Here is a 19,768-nt window from a genome sequence, read left to right as displayed (position 1 = left end):
TTGTTTGTTAGGTGCTTGGAAATCGAGAGGCACTGTATCATTTTCTCAGAGCAAAGAAAAAATGGCAACTGAAAAAGTTCAGCTGCTTCCATTTAACAGCTGCCTGAACAGGTGGGATACAGAGATCAGATTAGCTCCATGCTTCAGTACCAAATTCACCTACCATTAAATCCCAGGCTGGAGCAACAAACCCATTTCTTTTTCATTCAGTGTACCCCTTTATCTCCCTTCCTGAAGTTACCTGGTGATGTTTTCCATTTAGCTCCTGCTGCATGGAGGCTTCTAGGCTGTCCCCCAAGTCCCAGTGCTCTCTCCCATCACCACTCATCCAGGGGGAAGGCCAGTCCCACTTCCCAGCCCACAGGGGCCAGTAAAACTCATCACCCAAGTTCCAGCACTGCTGAAATGCACTGGCAAACACCACCAGCTGCTCTGCCTGACAAAAAAGCTCTGAAGCCCGGAAAAGGCAGCAGGGGAAGGGCTCACTGGCTGTGTTAAATGACCTAATGCTGCCAATTAGGAAGCAGCTTCAGGCAGTTCAGAGGGACACTGGCAGCTGGCTCACATCGACAAGCAAAGAAAATCAGGAGAGTCCCATTGTACCCACCAGCTCCACACCAGCAAAAATAAAGGGGAAAAGCAAAGGAGTAACACCAAAGAAATAAACCCTCATGCCCACATGAAAACTTATAACTTTAAGATAAAGTCATCCAAATAGCTCAAGCCCATTAATTTCTTGTCCAGCAAGGATTTATGTGCTAGAAATTCTCCTGTACAAATTCATAGAAGATGATGCTCTGTTCTTACCTCCAGCGCCAGACAAGCAACATGTACTTGAACTGGAAGTTTTCATATGTAATTACAAATTTTTTGTTTCCCAGAAGAAAAACCTCAGACACTTCCTCTCCAACACAAGCATCCAGCTCTTATTTCCTTTCTTTGCTGATGACGCGACAGAGACACGCCTACAAAGAAAAACCTAAAAAGTAAAAACCAATTGATTTTTCCTACCTGTAACAGGCTCAGCTCCTTGCACTGCCAGGCTGACATTCTTCTTCTTTGTTGAAGAACTGCAATCCATTTGTCCATTAAGGCTGGCTCTGGCATCCACTGCAGTCTGGGGCTCAAGCCCCACTTTTTCTGCGCCAGGTACTTCGGGGAAACAAGGTGTCTCTGCTGCAAAAACCACTGCATCAAAACTTTTTACCATTTTAGGAACTTTATCCAGAGAAGAGGCACCATTAGCCGATACCAAACTCTTCGCTCCCACATTTTCCAGTGACTCCACAGGCTGCAGGTGGCAGGAACACGGCGAGAAGGGCACTGCAGGTACGGCACGGCTTTGCTTTCCATGAGGCTCAACCAAGCCCTCCCCCTGAGCCCCTGCCAGGGCAGTGTCACTGTCACCAGCCAGGCAGACGGTGTCAGTGCTGGAGTCGCTGTCACACGTGGGCTCCTCTGCGATGGGCTGGAGCGCTGCCCGGGGCAGCACGCTCTCCGTGTCCTCCTGCTGCTCTGCAAATGCTGCAACAGGGGCTACTGTCACCGGCCTTGGCACCTCCTTACCCTCACAAGCATCGCTCAGGGCTCCCACCTCTGAGCTGTCTTTGAACTCAGGGGTGCTGCTGTGGGGGCAGATTTGTTGTAGGGTTTGAGTGGGGTCCTGTTCTTGGTTCAGCCCAGCATTCGGACAAGGGTCACTCTCTGCACCCAGTGACTCATCTGCTGATGCAGGTCCATGCATGGTGCCTTCTGCTGCAACCGCTGCTCCAACCTTGCAGTCTTCTTTGGGTTGGTGTGTCGCTTTCATCTCAGCATCCACACTGCTGCTGCCCACCACAGGCCCCCCCAGACTGCAGGAGGGGGGTTTCACAACAGCAGCAAGAAGTTCCTCCGACAAAACCTGCTCATGGCCATTCACTTGATCCTCCTGCTCAGGCTCAGCTTTGCCTCCTTCAACTTGCTGTGAGTGGTCCTGCCCTGGGGCACCCTCATCCCCAGCATGGTCCTCTGGCCAGGTGGCAGCTACCCCGCCATGCTCCCCACCGTGCTGCCAGGAGAGCTCTGCCGAGCCTGCCCTCGCTGCCACCGCTTCCTGGTTTTGTTTAGATTCCTCATTATGAGTTGCAGAGGGTGTGCCTATTAAATTATCCTCAGCACAGTCTGCGCCCTTGGCACATGGAGCTGATCCAGGGTCATTACCTTGCAGAGCTGCCTCCTGCCCGGGAGGTGCCACTGCAGCATCTCCCTCCTGACTCACAGCTGGCCCCTCTCCTCTGGGTAGGAGAGATTCCACCTTGCTCCTCCCCTCCTGCTCTGAAGTGCTTTCTGCTTTCTCTGCTCCAGCCTGGGCAGGCTCTTTCTCTGCCAGGCCTGCACTCACATCCTCTGGAGGGAGAGGGAGCGATGCAGGCTCACGTTCCTCACGTTCACCCTGCTGAGCAGTGTCTGGTTTGAAGCTGTTGCCCATTTCACTTTTAACACCACTTTGAGCAGCAGAAGGGGGACAGGCAGCAACTTCCTGACCACCGCCTGCAGAATCTTTGCTTCCTCCATCTCTGCAGCTGCTGGTATCAGTTCCTACTGGCTCCTTTTCACTGCTCTCCATGGCTGCAGCCCCGTGGTCAGAGATCTCACCACTCTCCTGGCAATGTGCACCTTCTGCACCACTTTCATTAGATCCACCAGCATCTCTGTTTGCAGGTTCAGCATCAGGGCCATCAGTTTCCACACTGCCTTCCAGTGAGGGCAGGCTGGATTTTCCATCTGTGCAGCCTGCTTCCACCAGCCCTTCCTGCTCTCCACTCTCACTGCTGCCATGGACTTCCAAACCAACAGCAGGTTTTGATGTGCATGCAGGAACCTTCACCCCATTCACTGCTGGCAGTGCTTCTGCAGTGCTTGCAGTGACCTCCTGCCTCCCTGTGACACTGGCATCACCCTGGCTTTCCATGAAGTCACCATTTACCTGAGCAGTGCGCGAGTCCACATCAGTCTCTTTGTTACTGCTGGTCTTGCAAAGCTCAACAGAGACACTGCCAGTGTCACCACCTGCATTTGCACCGTCACAGGCGGGTACCAGTCCCACATTTGCATCCTCCCCATCTGAACACTCAGTGCCGTTTAAACCACTGAGTAAGGGCTGAGCAGTGCTGGATGACTCTTCCTTAGCTGGGTGTTTCTCTTCCAGCTTTGCAGTCCTCTCACCAGGCTCTGCCAGCCCATCCTCTGTCCGACGCGGGCCCTTAGCCCTCTCAGGTGCCCCGGCACAGTTCCTGCACTCAGTCTGGCCCATGGCTACATCCAGGCCCTCCGAGGAAGCTGGGGCTTCACCTGCAGCTGCAGCCACAGCAGCAGCACTGACAGCAAGCTCCTCAGCAGTTTGTACTTCCTGATGGGCACTGTCTGTGCTGCTCACGCCCGCCTGATCCAGAACAACTCCAGCCGATGTCATTCCAGCTTCCTCATTTGTATTTCCAGAGCATGGAAGATTTACAGCACCATTTACACTTGCACACAGGCTCACAGTGCAGTCCTCATCTGATACAGTCCCAGAGCCTTCTGCAGATCTTAGCCCCGCCTCTCCTTCCTTTTTACACAATATCTCTGTGTTTTTACTTTCACAGATGCTGGCCGGGCTGTTTGCACCCCCCGGGCTTACCATGTCTTCTGGTGCATCATTAAAAGCTCCCAGACTGCTGCTGTTGCCTTTCTCCTCCTGCTGGGTTTGGTCTGAGAGCTGCCTGATGTCCAGGTGAACCAGATCAGATGGGTTTTTCTGCCTTTCTTCTCTTGCCATTTCTTCTAGGCTCTGAGAGGTGGTGGTCATATGACCCTCTGCTCCTTCAGTACAGCTGTCTCCAGAATCTCCCAGAACAGGCTCTGTCTGCTGCCTTAAAGTCTGTAACAGCACACAAAAGAAGAAAAAAAAACAGGTTTATTCTGTCATGCAGTTACTCAAGACCTGTATCTACCTAATCCTATTCCACATTAATACTGTTCCTGGTGCTAAAAATGTATTGCAGTGGGTATTTTACAAGTTGGTTTTATTAGCAGGAGGTAAGATTGAAATTATTAGAATGACAGAAACGTTGGTTGAAAAGAACATCTAAAGGTCATCTAGCCCAACCACCTGCCTGAAACTGGCCTACTGCCACTGCAGCATCAGGTCAACCATGACTTTATCTTGCCAAACCTCCAATGACTGAGTGCCTACAGCCTCTCTGGACAATCTGCTCCCATGCCACACCACCCTCCCATGAAGAATTTTCCCTAAAGCCAGCCTAAACAACCCAAAGCTGAAATTTGTCTCTCTACCCCCCTGCTACACCATCTGCCATCACTGAAAGGAACTGTAATCTTGGTAATTGCTCTTGAGAAGCTGTAGTATCAGTTCTTGGGTGCACTTTAATTCAAGAACTGTAAAGAGCAGAATTCAGTCTACCAAATAATGCAAATATATACCAGCCTTGTCCCAAAGGACTTCAAGCAAATGCTGCTTAAGAGCACCTTCAGATCCCCACCCAGCACTCCCCAGTTCTTACCAGCATTCCTCAATTTTCTCTCTATGGATGGAAATGCCAGCATTGGCTGGCAATGTCCAAACACACCAACTGTCTCCTGCTCACAGGACTGAACTAATAATCTAATCTATTCCTGAGAACTGCAGGCGTAATTAAATATCTGAAATTTATTTCCTAGCTGGAAGTAAAATTTTCAAAATTATGACATATTATTAAAATTAATACATGCATTATCATGGAACAGTAGGATCATAATCAATTCCTCCCTAATCTGTCTTTTCCTTCCAGAGCACCTGCTTTGTCAAGCTTTTATAGTTTGATACAAACCCTTATTTAAAAAGAACTGTCTGTTTCAATATTTCCTTTCATATTCTCATCTCTGTAGAAGAGAACATATCAATGTTCATATCTTAGAAATAGTGGCTTATTAAATTACTGAGCAACCCCAGTCCCTCAGAGTACACCCAACAGAGCTCCCCGCAGGTTTGCTTGGGGTTTTGCACCACGAGCTTTCCAAGGTCACACTGGTTTTTCACTAAGGGCCTGAGACTCTCTATAGGTATAAAATTCTAATGAACTATGTAAAATCTGAGCTTTTCTTGCATTTATTTGTAAAAGGATTAAAAAAAAAAATACATGCATATTAGAAGTCTAACTTGAACAGCTCCCTGCAAATTTTGTTTAAGTTTTTAGTTCTCAGAGAACTAGAACTTCACACCAAAACTGGCAGCTTAAACACCCTGATAATTAAAGCAGCCACTATGCTAACTGAAGCACCACAGGGAACTTCTGGGTATTGCCTATACTAAGAGTGGCTAAAATCATCACTGCTTCCTTAAGGATATTGCATTTACTTGTCTTTCCACACTCTGAGGTTTGCAAACACTGAGTAGTGCCACAGACTCACTGAGTCACAGACCACTAGATGTACTTCTGGGGTTTGCCACCAATCACCCTGCTATTCAAAAGAACGCTGCTGCCCAGCTCCCATCTATGCTGTCAGCTATGCCTCCCTGGTTTTGAGGCATCCCAAGCCAGGTTAGCCCTGGAGGCAGCAGCATGGCATCTCCATCCCTTGTGCAGCATCAGGGAAAGGACACGGGGCTCTGTGTGCAGTGGTACCCACAGGCTGCAGGTATTTTTTGCAAGGGCAAACAGTGTGCCAGGCCTTTGGTGGCTGTAACCCCACAGCAGAGCATGGAGACTGTGCTCCTGGATCCTAGCCAGGATGGACAGACACGCAACAGTGACACTTGCTTGGGAACAAGCAGGGTTTTCAAAAGGAGGGGCTGCAGCAGCCCCAGCATCCTCACAGTGAAGTCACTCTGCTGATAGCCGGAAAAACACAGCCATCACCAAAGGAAGCCAACAGGCTCTCAACTGACCCAAAATAAACCTAAATGAAATAATTACAGGGCTGCTTTCCAAATTCAAATCAGATTAGATGTGAAGTAAAACAGTGGTGGAAAGCAAAGTCTATTTCTGGTTTCATTGTCAGGCAAAATGTTCCCAATCTGGCATTTGCATGAGCAAACAAGCAGCGAGCTGGATATGCTTGACATGGCTTAGGGTCTCTTGATGGAAAGGGGAAGAGATTTCAGTTAGCCTGGATTTGTCACTGATGCCATCAGTTCCTGTTGAGACTGGGAGTAATCAACATCTCAGGTACTCAGGGAAGGCTGAAAATGGCTTAGCATAGCCCATTCCTTTGCTCATTCCCCAGCCCACTAGGTGCACACAACAGTTCTCCCCTCCCTTAGTTAAAGCAACAAAAATATCCTGTTGTTTAGACCCTGCACCTCTGCAACCCCGGATATGTGATCTGATGAAGGAACACACCCACAAGTGATGCCAACGGTGACAGACACGTGGGTGTTTCTGAGAAATGGCACAAAAGTGTTCTGATGTTTCACCTTCCCAACTCAGACCCTGTGGCATGGATTTTAAAGCAACAGGAGAAAGCCCTTCCAAAACCCTACACCTCCTGTGGTCCAACCAGCACAGAGTTTGAGAGGAGCACAGTGAAGAGACCATTATGAACACAAACCTTGTGTGGCCAAGGCAGGCTTGCCCTCTGAGTCCTACACTGAATTGCTACTGAAACAGCCATTTTTTTCCATCACATGTCTCAGAAATTTTCCTCTCAGTCTCCTCTCTGACCCTGAACTTTCCATCTGAAAAGAGATGTTCCCACTGTGCTTAAAGCCCACACCCCCAGCCTCACTCCAGAGCCTGCCTTAAGCTGCCCAGTGTCTGCCAGACAGGCAGAGGGTCAGCATTCTCCAGGAAGCTGTTCCTGCCCATCCAAGCTGGTCTAAAACTAACAGATCAGGCAGGAGCTGGTAGCAGAGAGAGGCAAAACAGAGCTGGTGTCGCACAGCCCTGATCCTGCTCCTCTTCTGAATGAGAACATTTGCTGCCTAATACAGCTTAATCAGATCTCCCCATGCTCAAAAAAGAAGCAAATGGACAGGTGTCCACCTGGATGCTTGATAATGAATCCAGAGAAAATGCCTAGAGAAACAAGCCCTGAAGGATGCTGACATGTAAAAATCCTCCCCAGGTGCCAGGCTGCAACCAGCCAGATCTGCATCTCTTCCATCCCCCTCATCCTTTTGCTCACCTGGTGCTGGTGGCTCTGCATGTGCATCTGCAGGTGCTGGATGTCCCTCTCCCAGCTGGCTGCTGTCCCCTCCGTGGCCTCAGCTGTCAGCAGGTACACATCCAGCCCACGGTGGTGCTTCACGCTGTAGTCCCCTGAGTGCACGGTGTGAGACAGGGTGCTCCACGAGTCCGGCTCCCTGGCTCCCTCCCTGCAAAACAAGGGAGGGTTAGTGGGCAGGCAAGCAGGGATCCTGCAGGGCAGGACACACAGGCTCTCCTTCACTCTGGACAGCATCTAATCATGGGAATGAGCAGAGCATGGCACAGGCTCCAGGGCCAGACAGATACACACACACACACACACTCCTCAGTCTTGAAAATTAATGTGATTTAGCGCTAATGCCAGCCACAAGCTTTGTTTCACAAGTCCTTTTCAGGTAGAGATCTGTGGTTTTTACCCCAGACTGGGACAGACTAGAAGCTAAGGGCATGACAACTGTGTTTTAAATCAGATTTATCACAGGTGAAGATCACCAAAGAAGCTGTCACAGAACAGCAGAGACCTGAAAGGCAGAACAGCAAAGGGATAAGTTGGAAGGAATGAAAACTATCATGGTACAACTTCTCCACCAAAGCCAGCACACTGCTCACAAACACCCAACAGCCATCAAATTGCAGCAATTTTTTCACTCCTGAAATGAACTGAACCTGCTCTGTGAAACTGCCTCTGTGCAAGATCTTCTCAGTGTTGTGAGACAGCTGTTTTCCTGCAGCACTATCATGGGCTTTCTTTTTACCAATCCAAAGGAAAGAAAGGAAAAAAGATGCTGTAGATCAGAATGAAAATAACTTAGTATGTAAATGAAGTCAATAGGAATTTCTATTTAGTCCTCTCTTTTTGAACTTCAAACCCTGATTTTGCACCACTCAAAGCAGCAATTCCTCAGATCTCACCAAACCGCAGAGCAGCTACACTGTGCCACTGAGGTGGTGAGAAAAGACTGAGGTGTTCACCACCTTCAGGTTCACAAATTTCATTTTGAATCAGAACTGATTCAGGAAACCCAAAATCTGTTTTGATCATCCCAGACAGAGCAGTTTGTGCACCACACCACCAAGCCCTGAATCCCTCAGAAGAGACATGGAGCCAAACCCCAGCAATGTTACACAAACAGGGGATGACACTGAGCTGCTCAGGGGTGCAAGAAATGGGATTTTCCTTGTCTTCCTTCTACCAGGGACACATCTACTGACACCCAGTCCCACCTATGAGCTGGGTTGAGGATTGGACCAGATGACCTGTAAAGGTCCCTTTCAAACCAAACTACTCTGTGAATCTATGATGTCCCCTCCCTGTTGCAGAGACTAACCATTTTCTGATCTCCCTTTCCTGCCCAGCTACAAATTTCCTTGGAAGGGGCAGAGCTGTGATTGTTTTTAAATAATTAGGAATTCAAGAAAGTACAGAAACACAAATGCATGCCATCAACCAGGTAAAACTGTAAGTAGTTTTCAGAATCTTTGCTGAGAGGTCTTGCTTTAAAATCCGCAAACCTTTCATATGGGCAAGGGCCCCCCAGTAAGGCACAGGGCTATCTCTCTGGGAAGCCAAGCAATCTAGAAAGCAAAGTCATAACAAGCAAACACCATGATCAGCAACAGGAATGGGCAGAGCAGGGTGGGGAAACGGTAAAAAGGTTCAGCAGAGGCAGAGAAACCTGTGCAGGCAATGGTGGTGGCAATGGCTGCCCCTGCTCTGCTCCAGCGCAGCCACCCACCCCCTTCTGTGACTCATCTTGGGTTAAATCTTCAAGGAAATTCAGACAAAGGATTACTATGGCTTTCATAATTTTCTACCATTTATCTCAGTCATGACTTGACTTCAGCAGAATTGCACTTGATTTAAGCAGAATCAATATTTCCACAGAAAACACAAGGAAGGAGCCAGTTTCTGGTGGTGATTGGTCTAAGCCCACAGAGGCACTGAAGTCAACTGAGCCATTACAACTAACTAAAGAAATGACCTTCCTTTATCAAGAAAACACAGACATTTCTGTCTGGAGTGTTTTTCTCTTCAGCTGTCATGTGTGACAAACCACTGTACCACTCTCAGAGTACAACAAGGCAGTGAGCACAAAGCCCACAGTCACCCACTCACGGGGACAACAGCAGCCAGATTAAAGAACAGCACACTATGAATTTGCTCCACTTTCGCATCAGCTTCAAGGACCCTCACAGGCATCTCCCAGTCAGCACCCACAAAGCTGCCTGCATGACTTGTTGAGCCTCAAAGGGCCCTCAGCAACTTCAAAAGGCTCAATCTGGAGCAAGATGACAGGCAGAGTCCCCTGCAACACCGCACGTGTGTCCGCCCCTCCAGCAATCCGCAACCTTCACACGGCCCAGATGGATCAAACAGTCACTTCTGCTTACAAAGAGAGCAGTTTCTTTTCAAATTCAAGCTGCCAGTCTGTGTGTGTTACACTTTATGAAAAGCTTTAAACCTTTTGAGAAAGCAAGAAGTTTCTCACATTCAGCCAAGTACAAACTCCAAGCTCTCATTTTTAATAGCACTCACCTTCATTACACAAAATTAAACAGTGAGATAGAGAATGGTTCAATCTACTGCCTCCTTCAAACCATCCCTTTCATACTCTGCTCCATCCCAGCACTAATGGTCTGAAGCAAAGAGGACAAATGAGGATTCACAAGCATTAACTCATTTTCCCACCACTGTTCCTGTTGTTCAGGCAATCTCTTCCAAGGCCATTTGGGAAGACACTCCTGCCCATCTGCCCGCATACACTGAGCTTCGCTGTTCATGCCTTTCCTGCATGTCTCACTGCAAGTCCTGGGTTTTATTGAGAGATGATAAAAACACACTTTCTTCCAGGAAAAAAGCTTTGCTGTTACGCATTTTGTACCTCCTGGCTGTGAAAGATGCTTATTTTGTCCAGACTTGGAATTTTTGTAGTGGTTGTATAGGCTTGCATATCCAAGCTGCTCTACTAGGAGATAAAAACAGATATGCAAATACTTACTGAAGATTTATTAGCAAAAATAGGTATACAAACTCCAGCCTTCAAGAAGTTTGAAAATCTGCTTTTGTTCAGCACAAAAATCCAGTTTGCTGTGCTTTGCCAGAAACAACGGAAATCTGTCTTCTTATGAGATTTAACCATGCTGGGTCAAATCTTTCTTATCGTCCCTTTTCAACAGTTTCCCATCAAAATATGTAACAGATACCAGTGAACTGAACATTTTGTAAGAAACATTTCTAAGCTCAACTTTCACAGAAGAAAGTATCTTGGTTAAAAAAGCAAGGACTGCCTGAGAAGGCTGATAGTGTGCACTAGCTCTACCCACTGCATAACCATGCCATGGGCCACACTGAAAAAGCCTGGAAGAAGTCCTCCGTCTCTAGTCAGCCTTTTGCCATGAAGGCAAATCCAGAAGGGAAATTTTTGGTTGAAATGAAGAACAGATTTACCAGCCCACCCTTCATCTGCAGAAAGGTGGCTTAGAGAAGGATGAAAATTTCAAACAGAGAGAGAGGAGAAGCAAAAATACTTCAAAAGACTCTCAGGCCATATCCTGCTCCATCTGGGAGCTGATTAGATGGCTGAAAATACAGGATGACCTCCTGCCCATCTGGCATGTAAGACAAGATGACAGATCACAGAATCACAGAATGGTTTGGGTGGGAAGGGATCTTAAGGATCATCCCAACATGGGCATGGACACCTCCCGCTAGACCAGGTTGCTCCAAGCCCCATCCAAGCTGGGACAGGACAGTAAGTAGGAAGTGGTTTTTATTTAAACCTTCCAGCACTGCCCAAGTAGACTGTCCCTTTTCAAAGCAGGGCTACACTGTACTCGTGTGCTGAATCTCTCCTGATCAGGCAGGAAAAGGAAAGGAAAGCCCACACCACACAGCTCCTGGCTTCCGGCAGATACGGGTGAGAGATTTTTAAGAAGAGGGAAGATAAGTGAGAAAAGGAGAACAAAAAAAACCCCAAAAAAACAACAAACCACCAACTGATCAAAAGCTCTGCCTGGCCTCAAAAGCTGCAGAAACTGCTCAGTAACATGGGTCTGAAATTCAAAGTGCTGGTGCTTGCAGCAGGTGTGTTTTCCTCTACCAAGAGACAAAGTTTGAGCTGCAAGGGAGACAAAGAGAAGGGAGGAAGAGATCAGAAGATGAATGAAAAAGCTTCAGTGAGTTAAGCAAAACTTCAGGTGAGGGAGATCTATCCCACAGTTTCACAACAGGGTGAGGAAAGCAGTGTGGGAACTCAAGGTGTTATTTCCTGGGGATATCCCATCCAGATTTCTGAGCTGAAACAAAACAAGCTCAGTAACATTGCCAGCTCTTAGGATCTTACTGAAAGCTTGACAACAGCTGTGGGTTTATTCTGAAAGCATCAGCCTCTAGATCCATGTGGCAAAGAAAAAATGAAAAAAAAGGGAAAAAATTATTTTAAAAAATTTAAGCAAAGCCTGTACCATTATGGTTGCATGAAAAGCTAGGAAAAGACCATAACTTATTTGCTCTTATCTGTAAGGTAAATAAAAATGTAATTAAATTGAGTTCTAATTCTTTTTATTATATTATTATGGTATCACAGTGAAAATACAGATCAGACAGACTGTGATCTGGGATAAACAAGGAACGGTGCCTACAGGGGTAGGATTGGTGGTGATTTTGCACCATGCCCACAGCACAGGCAATTCAAATCAAGCCAACAATCCCTCCTGGAAAAACCCAGCACCCACACTCAATGCAGTTACCAGCATTTAAACCAATCTTAGAAATCTGACCAAACAGAACTGCAGTGTTATTTGCAGAAGTGCTGGGGTAATGGAGGCTTTGTATCTGTATGACCAATTTTGCATTCACAATCTTCAGTGATATACAAAACACCACTGCAGACAAACACTTTCTTGCTCCTCCTCGTTTTTATAACCATCCATATGCATTGTATATGAGACCCAGAAAACACATGCAACCAGCATGTGCTAGAATGGGTTAAAATAAATCAAACATTTTCAAATTTGAATGATATTTAATAAATACAGAATTCATACCTCAGGTGTCTCCAAGTGTTCCAAATACCCCAGGAAAGTAGAAAAAAGTATGTTTCTCATATAAGAAAAACCTACATAATGCTCACTAATTTGAAAAATTTTGATGTTGAAAGAAAGAGTTAAAAGTTCATCGGATGTAGAAATAATGACCAACCCCTTACTGTGCCTCGCACAAACATGAACTGCAGTTGTGGGTTCTGACACCAAACTGAATTCAGGATTGCATAACCTACCCTTCAATATCAGATTAAATATTTAATAACTCAATTCAAAATATGCTTATATCTCATTGATCAACACACTATACCAGCAGCAAATCATAGAGAGAAAAGGTGGCCTGGTCCTTCAACAGTTGTTTGCAGATGCACATATGCTAAGGGAACAGGTCCAGTATTTCCAAACACAAGGGGTCTGTACTCCTAAACCCAAGCATTTCTTAGACCCCAATGTTAACTATACTTTTAAAAAGTATAAAAATACAGCTACAAACTCCTATCAACTATATTTGCCAAAAAGTACAATCTGCATTCCATAAGAGTAACTGTTATTAAATGCATTTTCCATTTCTTTTATTTTCAGAGCATTATTTAACAAGAAGGATGCCCTGCTCAGGATGTGGAGCTGCAGGTCCAACACAGAACACAATGTCCACCTGGAGACTCATCAGTAAACAAAGGGAATTTAAGGTGAATCTATGAAACACACTCAAGACTGAAAACAGATGCCATTTGTTGCATTTTAAATTTAAAAAGCACCATAATAGAGAATACTTCAGCAAGCAGTGTTTACAGCTAAAAACAGCACCTCAGATCAGGACAAATGGTATGGAAGAGTTGTCTCTGCAAAACATCTCCAAATGCTGCAAGCACGATCACTGGCTCTGCAACACACCTCTGAGAAGAAGCCATGCCTTTTGGCTGCCTCTGACACAGCAGATTAAAAAGATTTCTTCTACAATCATCTGTTCAAAGTCTAACCCGACCACGAATGTCACTGCTTGGAGCAAATCTGCTCCAGAGACTAAATATGAGCATCCTAACTGGCTATCCAGCCAGCCCATGCCTGAGGCCAAAAACCCAGCAGTTCTGGGAAACCACTTATCTGCATTTTCTAAATTTATCCTGAAACAGAGTTGGTCTCGCATAATCACTTACCAACCATACAAGGCTGTCCAGCACTTATGGCCCCTATAACTTTTGGGAACACTTCCAGATCAGGATTGCTGGGGGAAATAAAATAATTTCTTCTTATATCTTGGTAAATATTCTCAAATCTCTTCTAAATCTCTTCTTTCTCATCCTCACAGGTCTGTTTCCATGATTTCCCAGGACTAAAATTTCCAAGTGGGAATACAGAAATATTAAAAAGCTGTTTCTATTACATGGACTAAGCCTCCTCTCTCTTCTGTATTCAGAGGTGGTTACATACAAAACAAAGGAAAGGAGGGAGCCAAAGAATGAAAAGTCTTCACAGGGATGTGGGAACACACAAGCAAGTCAGTAAAAGTCGGAGCCTGATGTGTGGTGAGTAGGTGGAAGAGAGAAACACAAACCCTTCCAGCTCCACCACATTTACACCTGGTTGCCCCATCCTCCTACTCCCAGTCTGTTCCTCTGCTGTGGCCAGAAAAAACCCACAGCACCTCAACATCTTTCTAATCATGATTTTAAAGCTATTAAATGATGGTGTTTCAACTGAAAATCCTACAGGCACAAAACTAGACCCTGCAGAACACTGGCCCTCCCACACAGATTACTGTCTGTAGCTAAACAGCATCTCCTCAGCACACTCTTATCTGAGTCCTCTTCCAGTGCCCTTCTAACATTTCTTAATCCCTCTTAACACACTAATCTTGTGCCATCACTGGTAGATACAAAGTCAACTGTTCTCCTGCCACACCACAGCAAGCCATGTCTCCAACCCAGCTCCCCAAATAGCAATCAAATGGATTTGTTGCTTGGTTTGGAGTGGAAGAACAGATGGAGAAACATCAGCAGTAATTCAATAAACCTTACAGCCCCTGATATCTGCTTAGCCAGAAATAAAATATATGTATATCATGTGACTGATTTTAAGATCATGCCTAAACACTGTACTGAATATAAACTGGGTATTTCTGAAATTAAAATCTTGCTTAAAGACCCTGCTAGATTGGAGTGGAAAAAAAAAAAAAAAAGACATGCAAGGCAAATCCTCTTGCAGCTCTGGCTCAGAAAAGCAGAAAAGTGTATTTAGCTATAAAAGTAAAGTCACTGAAAAAGCATCCTTATTTGAGAGGCACCATGGAGATTACAGCCCAGACTTCACCAATTACTTATGTAAAATCAGAACAATAGCAAGTGATAATCATGGATTGAAAAACATTCACAAAACCCTTCTGCTACCAGTGAGTTATTCCTCATGTGTGTTAATTAAATCATTTTAACTTTGGAAATACAGACTTGTACTAATTTACAGTTTCACAGATTGAGACTCCTGACTGATACCAGGAAATCTGAAAGGAAGAGCAATCCTAGAGCTGTGCAGAAACACTTTAAAGCAAAAAGCAGAGAAACCAGCAAAAGTAAAAGAAGTTTACAGTAAAAACCTCAGAAACTGTTGCAACTCTTTGCAGGGATTAGAAAAATGCAATTTTAATTTTTTTTTAAAAATGGGCTTTATTTTTGCCTTGCTTCCCTTTTTCAGAGGACATAAATCACTCTCAGCTGTGAAGAAACTACAAGCATTTAGCTTTGCTGGGGAAAGAAGTGTTACTGGACAGAAATAAAATCAGCAACCAGATCAGTGTTTGTATTATGTTTTACGAAGAGCACTTCCAACCTCTCTGCAATCCCACACACTCCCAGTGCCTTGAAGCCATTTTCCCCACTGCTGTAAGAGCCCTGCAGAACATGGAGCTGGCAGGGGATTGTGTTACTGCCCTGATGCACTGGGAAACACCAACTCCTGCACTCTGCAGCTGTCCAGTTACTCAGGGAGTTCCACCAGCCTGTTTAATAACTGTGCTGCCTCTCCAGAGCCAGCACCCTGCAGTCAGCATCACCCAGCTCCAACAGTGGAGAGAAACAGGCTCCAGCCATAGATATTCACTCTGGAATTAGCTGAAACTCAAAGGCTTTGCAAACTGTGCCATTTCCAAAGTTATCTTTACAGATAAATCTTTATATATATTTTACCCCTATAAAACTACTGCACTTCTGCACTATCCTATTCCATTTGCACTACAGGACACTGTTTACTGCACAGTTTTCATCTTGGAGATAAAACAAGTCTGCTCAGGAATGATACACAACGAATGGATATTTATTGATAATGAATATTTTTTTGCTTATGTGAACATTTATTAATGAATGCTGCTATTGACTCTTGATCCCTAGTGACCTACACAGGCTCTGTGACAGCTCCTTGTTTGGGTCCCAAAAGAACCAGCCATGCACCTTTCCTGTCTGAGGATGAAAAGCCAGTGCACACCACAGAGCAGAATACTTCCAGGGATGGAAAGCTTACATACAAAGCTTTTTTCTTTTTTTATTTTTTTTTTATTTTACATTAAATACTGCAAAAGCTGAGAAGGGAAAGTTCATCAGATAAACAGAAATTCAAAATGTCACCAGTGAAATTACTTTTTGAGAAAAATATTTACACTGCAGCTGAATCAAGATACTTTGCAGACAAACCAAGGCAAAACAACAACGGAGAAGGTTTTATGTCTGCTCTTTAATGACTGTATCCTAATTATGGCAAAATTTCACCCCTTCCCAATGCTGGCTGGGAGAATCATTGTAAAATGGAGGATCCTGCAAATTAGCAAACAAGAGAACAATAAATTCCCCCCAAGGATAATGCATCACAAAACACACTGCATTAATTTATTTGGCACAGTGCAGTTTAATTACTTGTAAAAATAATGACTTCTTTGTAGGGGCCCTCACTAACATGCGCTGCTGCTCTGTGTTTTGCTGAGTGGGACGAGCTGTGTGCCAAATTTGTGAGCATGGATTATACAGTGTGAGCATAGGGAGAGTGCAGAAAGGAGGTTGTACAGTGTCCTTTGTGTTTTGACAGCACATAAATGACACTCACTCTCTTCACGGAATTTTCTGTGTTTTGAAGCTCAGTATTTCTCCTCCCAATAGGGATTTTCAAGTCTTGATCCTATCTTATTGCAGAAAATGCTCAGCATGATAGAAATCCATGGACACTGGAAAACCTGGTCCCCTTTCTCAGTGGGTGGGATGGTGGTGGAGCATCGTGATGTGACCTTGGGACTGACTGGAGCAGTGACATGGGGGTGGCCACAGCCCTTCCCCACGGGAGGGTGATGATGAAAAAATGGGCACACCCTGATTCCCCAGCAGTGATTTTTTTTGTTTGTCAGGCTTCATAGAACAGAAGAACTCTCAAAATCACGGGACTTGTGGCATGGCTATCAGATGTTCTTACATTGTATTTCCCCACAGCAGTCCAAGAGGAAAACAAATCACAAAGAACATTTAAGGATATACCAAGAAGAATAGGAATTGGGACCTTGATGGTCTGCAGTTGCTTGTGTCTTATTTTCAAAGACAAACTGCAAAGATCATCAGAGAAATTCCATGGATTGGGCCAGCAGCATTCCTTAAAGCCAATGACACAGGACAATGTCATGGAATCACAGTCCTCTTTTCATTTCACTGAATGAGAACTGCTATTCCAAAACTGGGGCCAGTTGTGAAAAACTTCACCAAATACATGAATAGCTGTTGTAATAATTTTGTTTACTTCCCATTTTTATTTAAATTACCAGCTCTACTCGCATTAGGGTTGCAATATTTGCTGTGAGGTCTATAATCAAGTTTTGGCCAGCTTAAGCTTCCTGACAGTATGTAAAGCCTGTTAATGTGGTTAGCCTCACCTTGGAGAACCTTGAAGCAGTTACAGGATGAATTTGCACATCCCATTTTTACAATGTAGCCTGCAAGACAGTTGTGTTTTCACAGTATGATTGACCTTGATGGAGAATAATGTAACTCTGTCACCCTTTCTGTATTGATGCCAACAAGGGTGGCAGGAGAAGGTATTTGGGTATAGGTCCCATCCTACCCCGCAACTTCTCCTTCACCCTCGCTTTCCTAGTGGCTGCCTGAATTTAAGGATAAAACTTAAATGCAATCCAGCAATACAGATCACATTTTCTGCCCCAAAACACTGCACCCAACAACTACAGAAAGCAGAATAATTTACAGTGTTTAACAGGGAACATTGCGTGATAATGTGGACAACACAGCAGACTCCTAAACATGACATTGGGTCATTCAACATAAACTCCAAGTATCTCAGAAATCAATTCAGAAAGACAAAGTTTATAACAAAGCTTAAGAGAACCAGGCATCAGAATAACACACACAGAGACTAAATCTTTTCTCCTATACAAACAACACTCTTGAGATTTTTTTAAGCCCTTTGTCTTTATTAGCCTCAGCTATTAAAGCTAAATCTCCAAACATTTGCTGCTCGAAACTAACTTGCCATCTTCCAAAGGATTCCTTGTAAAGCAGTGCAATAAATGCTCATGCCACTAGTTACTTGCTATATGTTGTAAGACCTGGCTTTTTCTCAAGACCATTTACAACAGACCTGTTTCTGTTAAATATTCTGCTTTCCTTTAAATATTTGCATTAACTCTTAGCTTATTTTTTTTAACCTACACCAGTAAAATGCCTATTCATCTCAAGATGCTGCCTTATTTCAATATGATGATCACTATTTCATTTAACTAAAAAACTGCCTCTCTAAAATGTGAGAACACAACAGTCCACTACCACCACAATGCCTGTTAGCTCCCCTCTTTTGGGCAGTTGTGCTTGCTTGAAGAAAAGCTTTTCCATTTGTGTTTGCATAAGATTTGTACTAATTAGTCAATATTACAGTGACTCACTTTGGACTTTACAAGAGAGCTGGAAGCAGAATATTGAGCAACAAGAACCCCCCCCCAAAAAAAAAAATTATTGTATTTCCCCTAAACCCTCAGGACTGTCCCCACTGCTGCTAGAAGAACGGTAAAAGCAAAATTAAACCAAAACTGTCTTTAAGGATGGAACATAGCACTCAGACACCACTGAGTGATCATGTACAGCAAAGCCAAGCATGGTAGAGAAGGAAAAACCAGCAGAGGAACCACCAAATCATCCTTACTCTGTCAAAAGCTGGTGCAGCTTCTGGTAGCCCCTCTCCAAGGCCAAGCTGACAGGTGTTGCCCCTTCGTTGTTGTGGATGCTGAGAGCTCCTCTTCCACCTGGCTGCTGGAGCAGGAACCACGTCAGCCGCAGCAGACCCAGCCTCACCGCAAAATGCATCAGCGTCTCCCGAGGGATGTTCTCTGGGAAGGGAGGAAAAGAAAGAAATGGGAATTCGTAGGCTTGTGGGTTTGGGGAAATGTCATATCCCCACATCCCAGCTCCACCACGCAGCGGCTGGCATGGAGCTGACAGCCTGAAGGAACCTGCAGCACCTGGAAAAACAGCCTGGTTGCCAATATGAAGGAGACACCAGTAGTAAAGTGAGGGACATGGTTTGGTGGGGCTGGAAGTGCTTAGGACCTCTCATGCTGAGATTGACCACAGAAGACAATGTGAAAACCCCACCACTTCCTGAACAGCCACAGCCACCACCAAGCTCCAGCATACCCAAACAGAAGTGTGGTCAGGTGGTTTTTCCTGGATGTCCAAACAGACAACAAGGACCAGGTTTTAGGGACGGACAACTTTTGTTACCTAATGGGACGCTGATTTATCCCAAGGCATGAAGAAGAAGGAAAAAAATACATTTGACGCACATATCCAAAGCAGTTCTAGAATACAACTGTTTAAAAACTTATATGGATAAAAAAGAAAAGCAAGGGTTTTCTTTCCTGCTTTGATTATGCCTCAGACCAGCTTAGTCTGCTTTTCTCAGCTTAGTACAGTAGCTCTGTCATTCTGAGTAGCAGCATTTATAAACTACCAATCTCCACTGCTGCTTTTTGTATTTAATAACTGTGACCTTCTAATTTGGTAAAAGTGACTCTAGAGTCTGAGCTTTCATCTCAGAAAAATATCCCTATACTCTAAAAGCTGCAGCCCTAGAATAATGTTCTGAAAAGCTTTAACCAGAAATGAGCTCCAGATGCACTGCTGAAATCCAGTATTTGCAGATCAAAGCTTGTTATTTCTGTATGAAAGGCAAAAGCATTTGGGTTAAAAAAACTGCAAGAAATAAAAATTTGTTCTTTTAATTAACAAAGGATTTCAGTATTGACTGACAGCAACAACAAAAAAGCACCAACTAGATCTCAGAATGCCATGCCAATGAGCATGCTTCATATAAACCCTTTAATATCACAGGAATGATTTATTAGGTTATTAATTTGGGTTCCAGCCAAATCTATACAACAGGTTTTAAAATGCATTCACATAATGGCTTTAGGATTTAATTTTGTGTTTTTTTCTTTAAGAAGTGTGCCCCAAGAGAAGCCACTTCTTCAAAGTGCTGCTGTTTTTCTTGCTTATTTACTCACTTTAGGGACATCATTAAGA

General features: G+C 44.6%; 1 protein-coding gene across 10 annotated transcripts in view; it reads right to left on the bottom strand.

Moving 5' to 3' along the window:
* AKAP13 (A-kinase anchoring protein 13) overlaps positions 1 to 19,768 on the bottom strand; it is a 208,409-nt gene that overhangs the window by 95,266 nt on the left and 93,375 nt on the right. For 8 of the 10 annotated variants that reach the window (XM_050978263.1, XM_050978265.1, XM_050978266.1 and 5 more), the window contains exons 7-9: positions 18,390 to 18,573; positions 7,147 to 7,336; positions 1,012 to 3,901 (exon numbers count right to left, since the gene is read on the bottom strand). In XM_050978263.1, the coding sequence (XP_050834220.1) occupies positions 1,012 to 3,901; positions 7,147 to 7,336; positions 18,390 to 18,573 (3,264 nt within the window). Of the gene's footprint in view, positions 1 to 241; positions 431 to 807; positions 869 to 1,011; positions 3,902 to 7,146; positions 7,337 to 18,389; positions 18,574 to 19,768 lie in introns of those variants that run through there. The other 2 variants (XM_030228273.2, XM_030228277.2) reach the window with 2 other exon arrangements.

Source organism: Serinus canaria, chromosome 10 (genome assembly GCF_022539315.1).
Source record: "Serinus canaria isolate serCan28SL12 chromosome 10, serCan2020, whole genome shotgun sequence".
Lineage (NCBI taxonomy): Eukaryota > Metazoa > Chordata > Aves > Passeriformes > Fringillidae > Serinus > Serinus canaria.
This window is presented reverse-complemented; position numbering and strand designations above follow the sequence as displayed.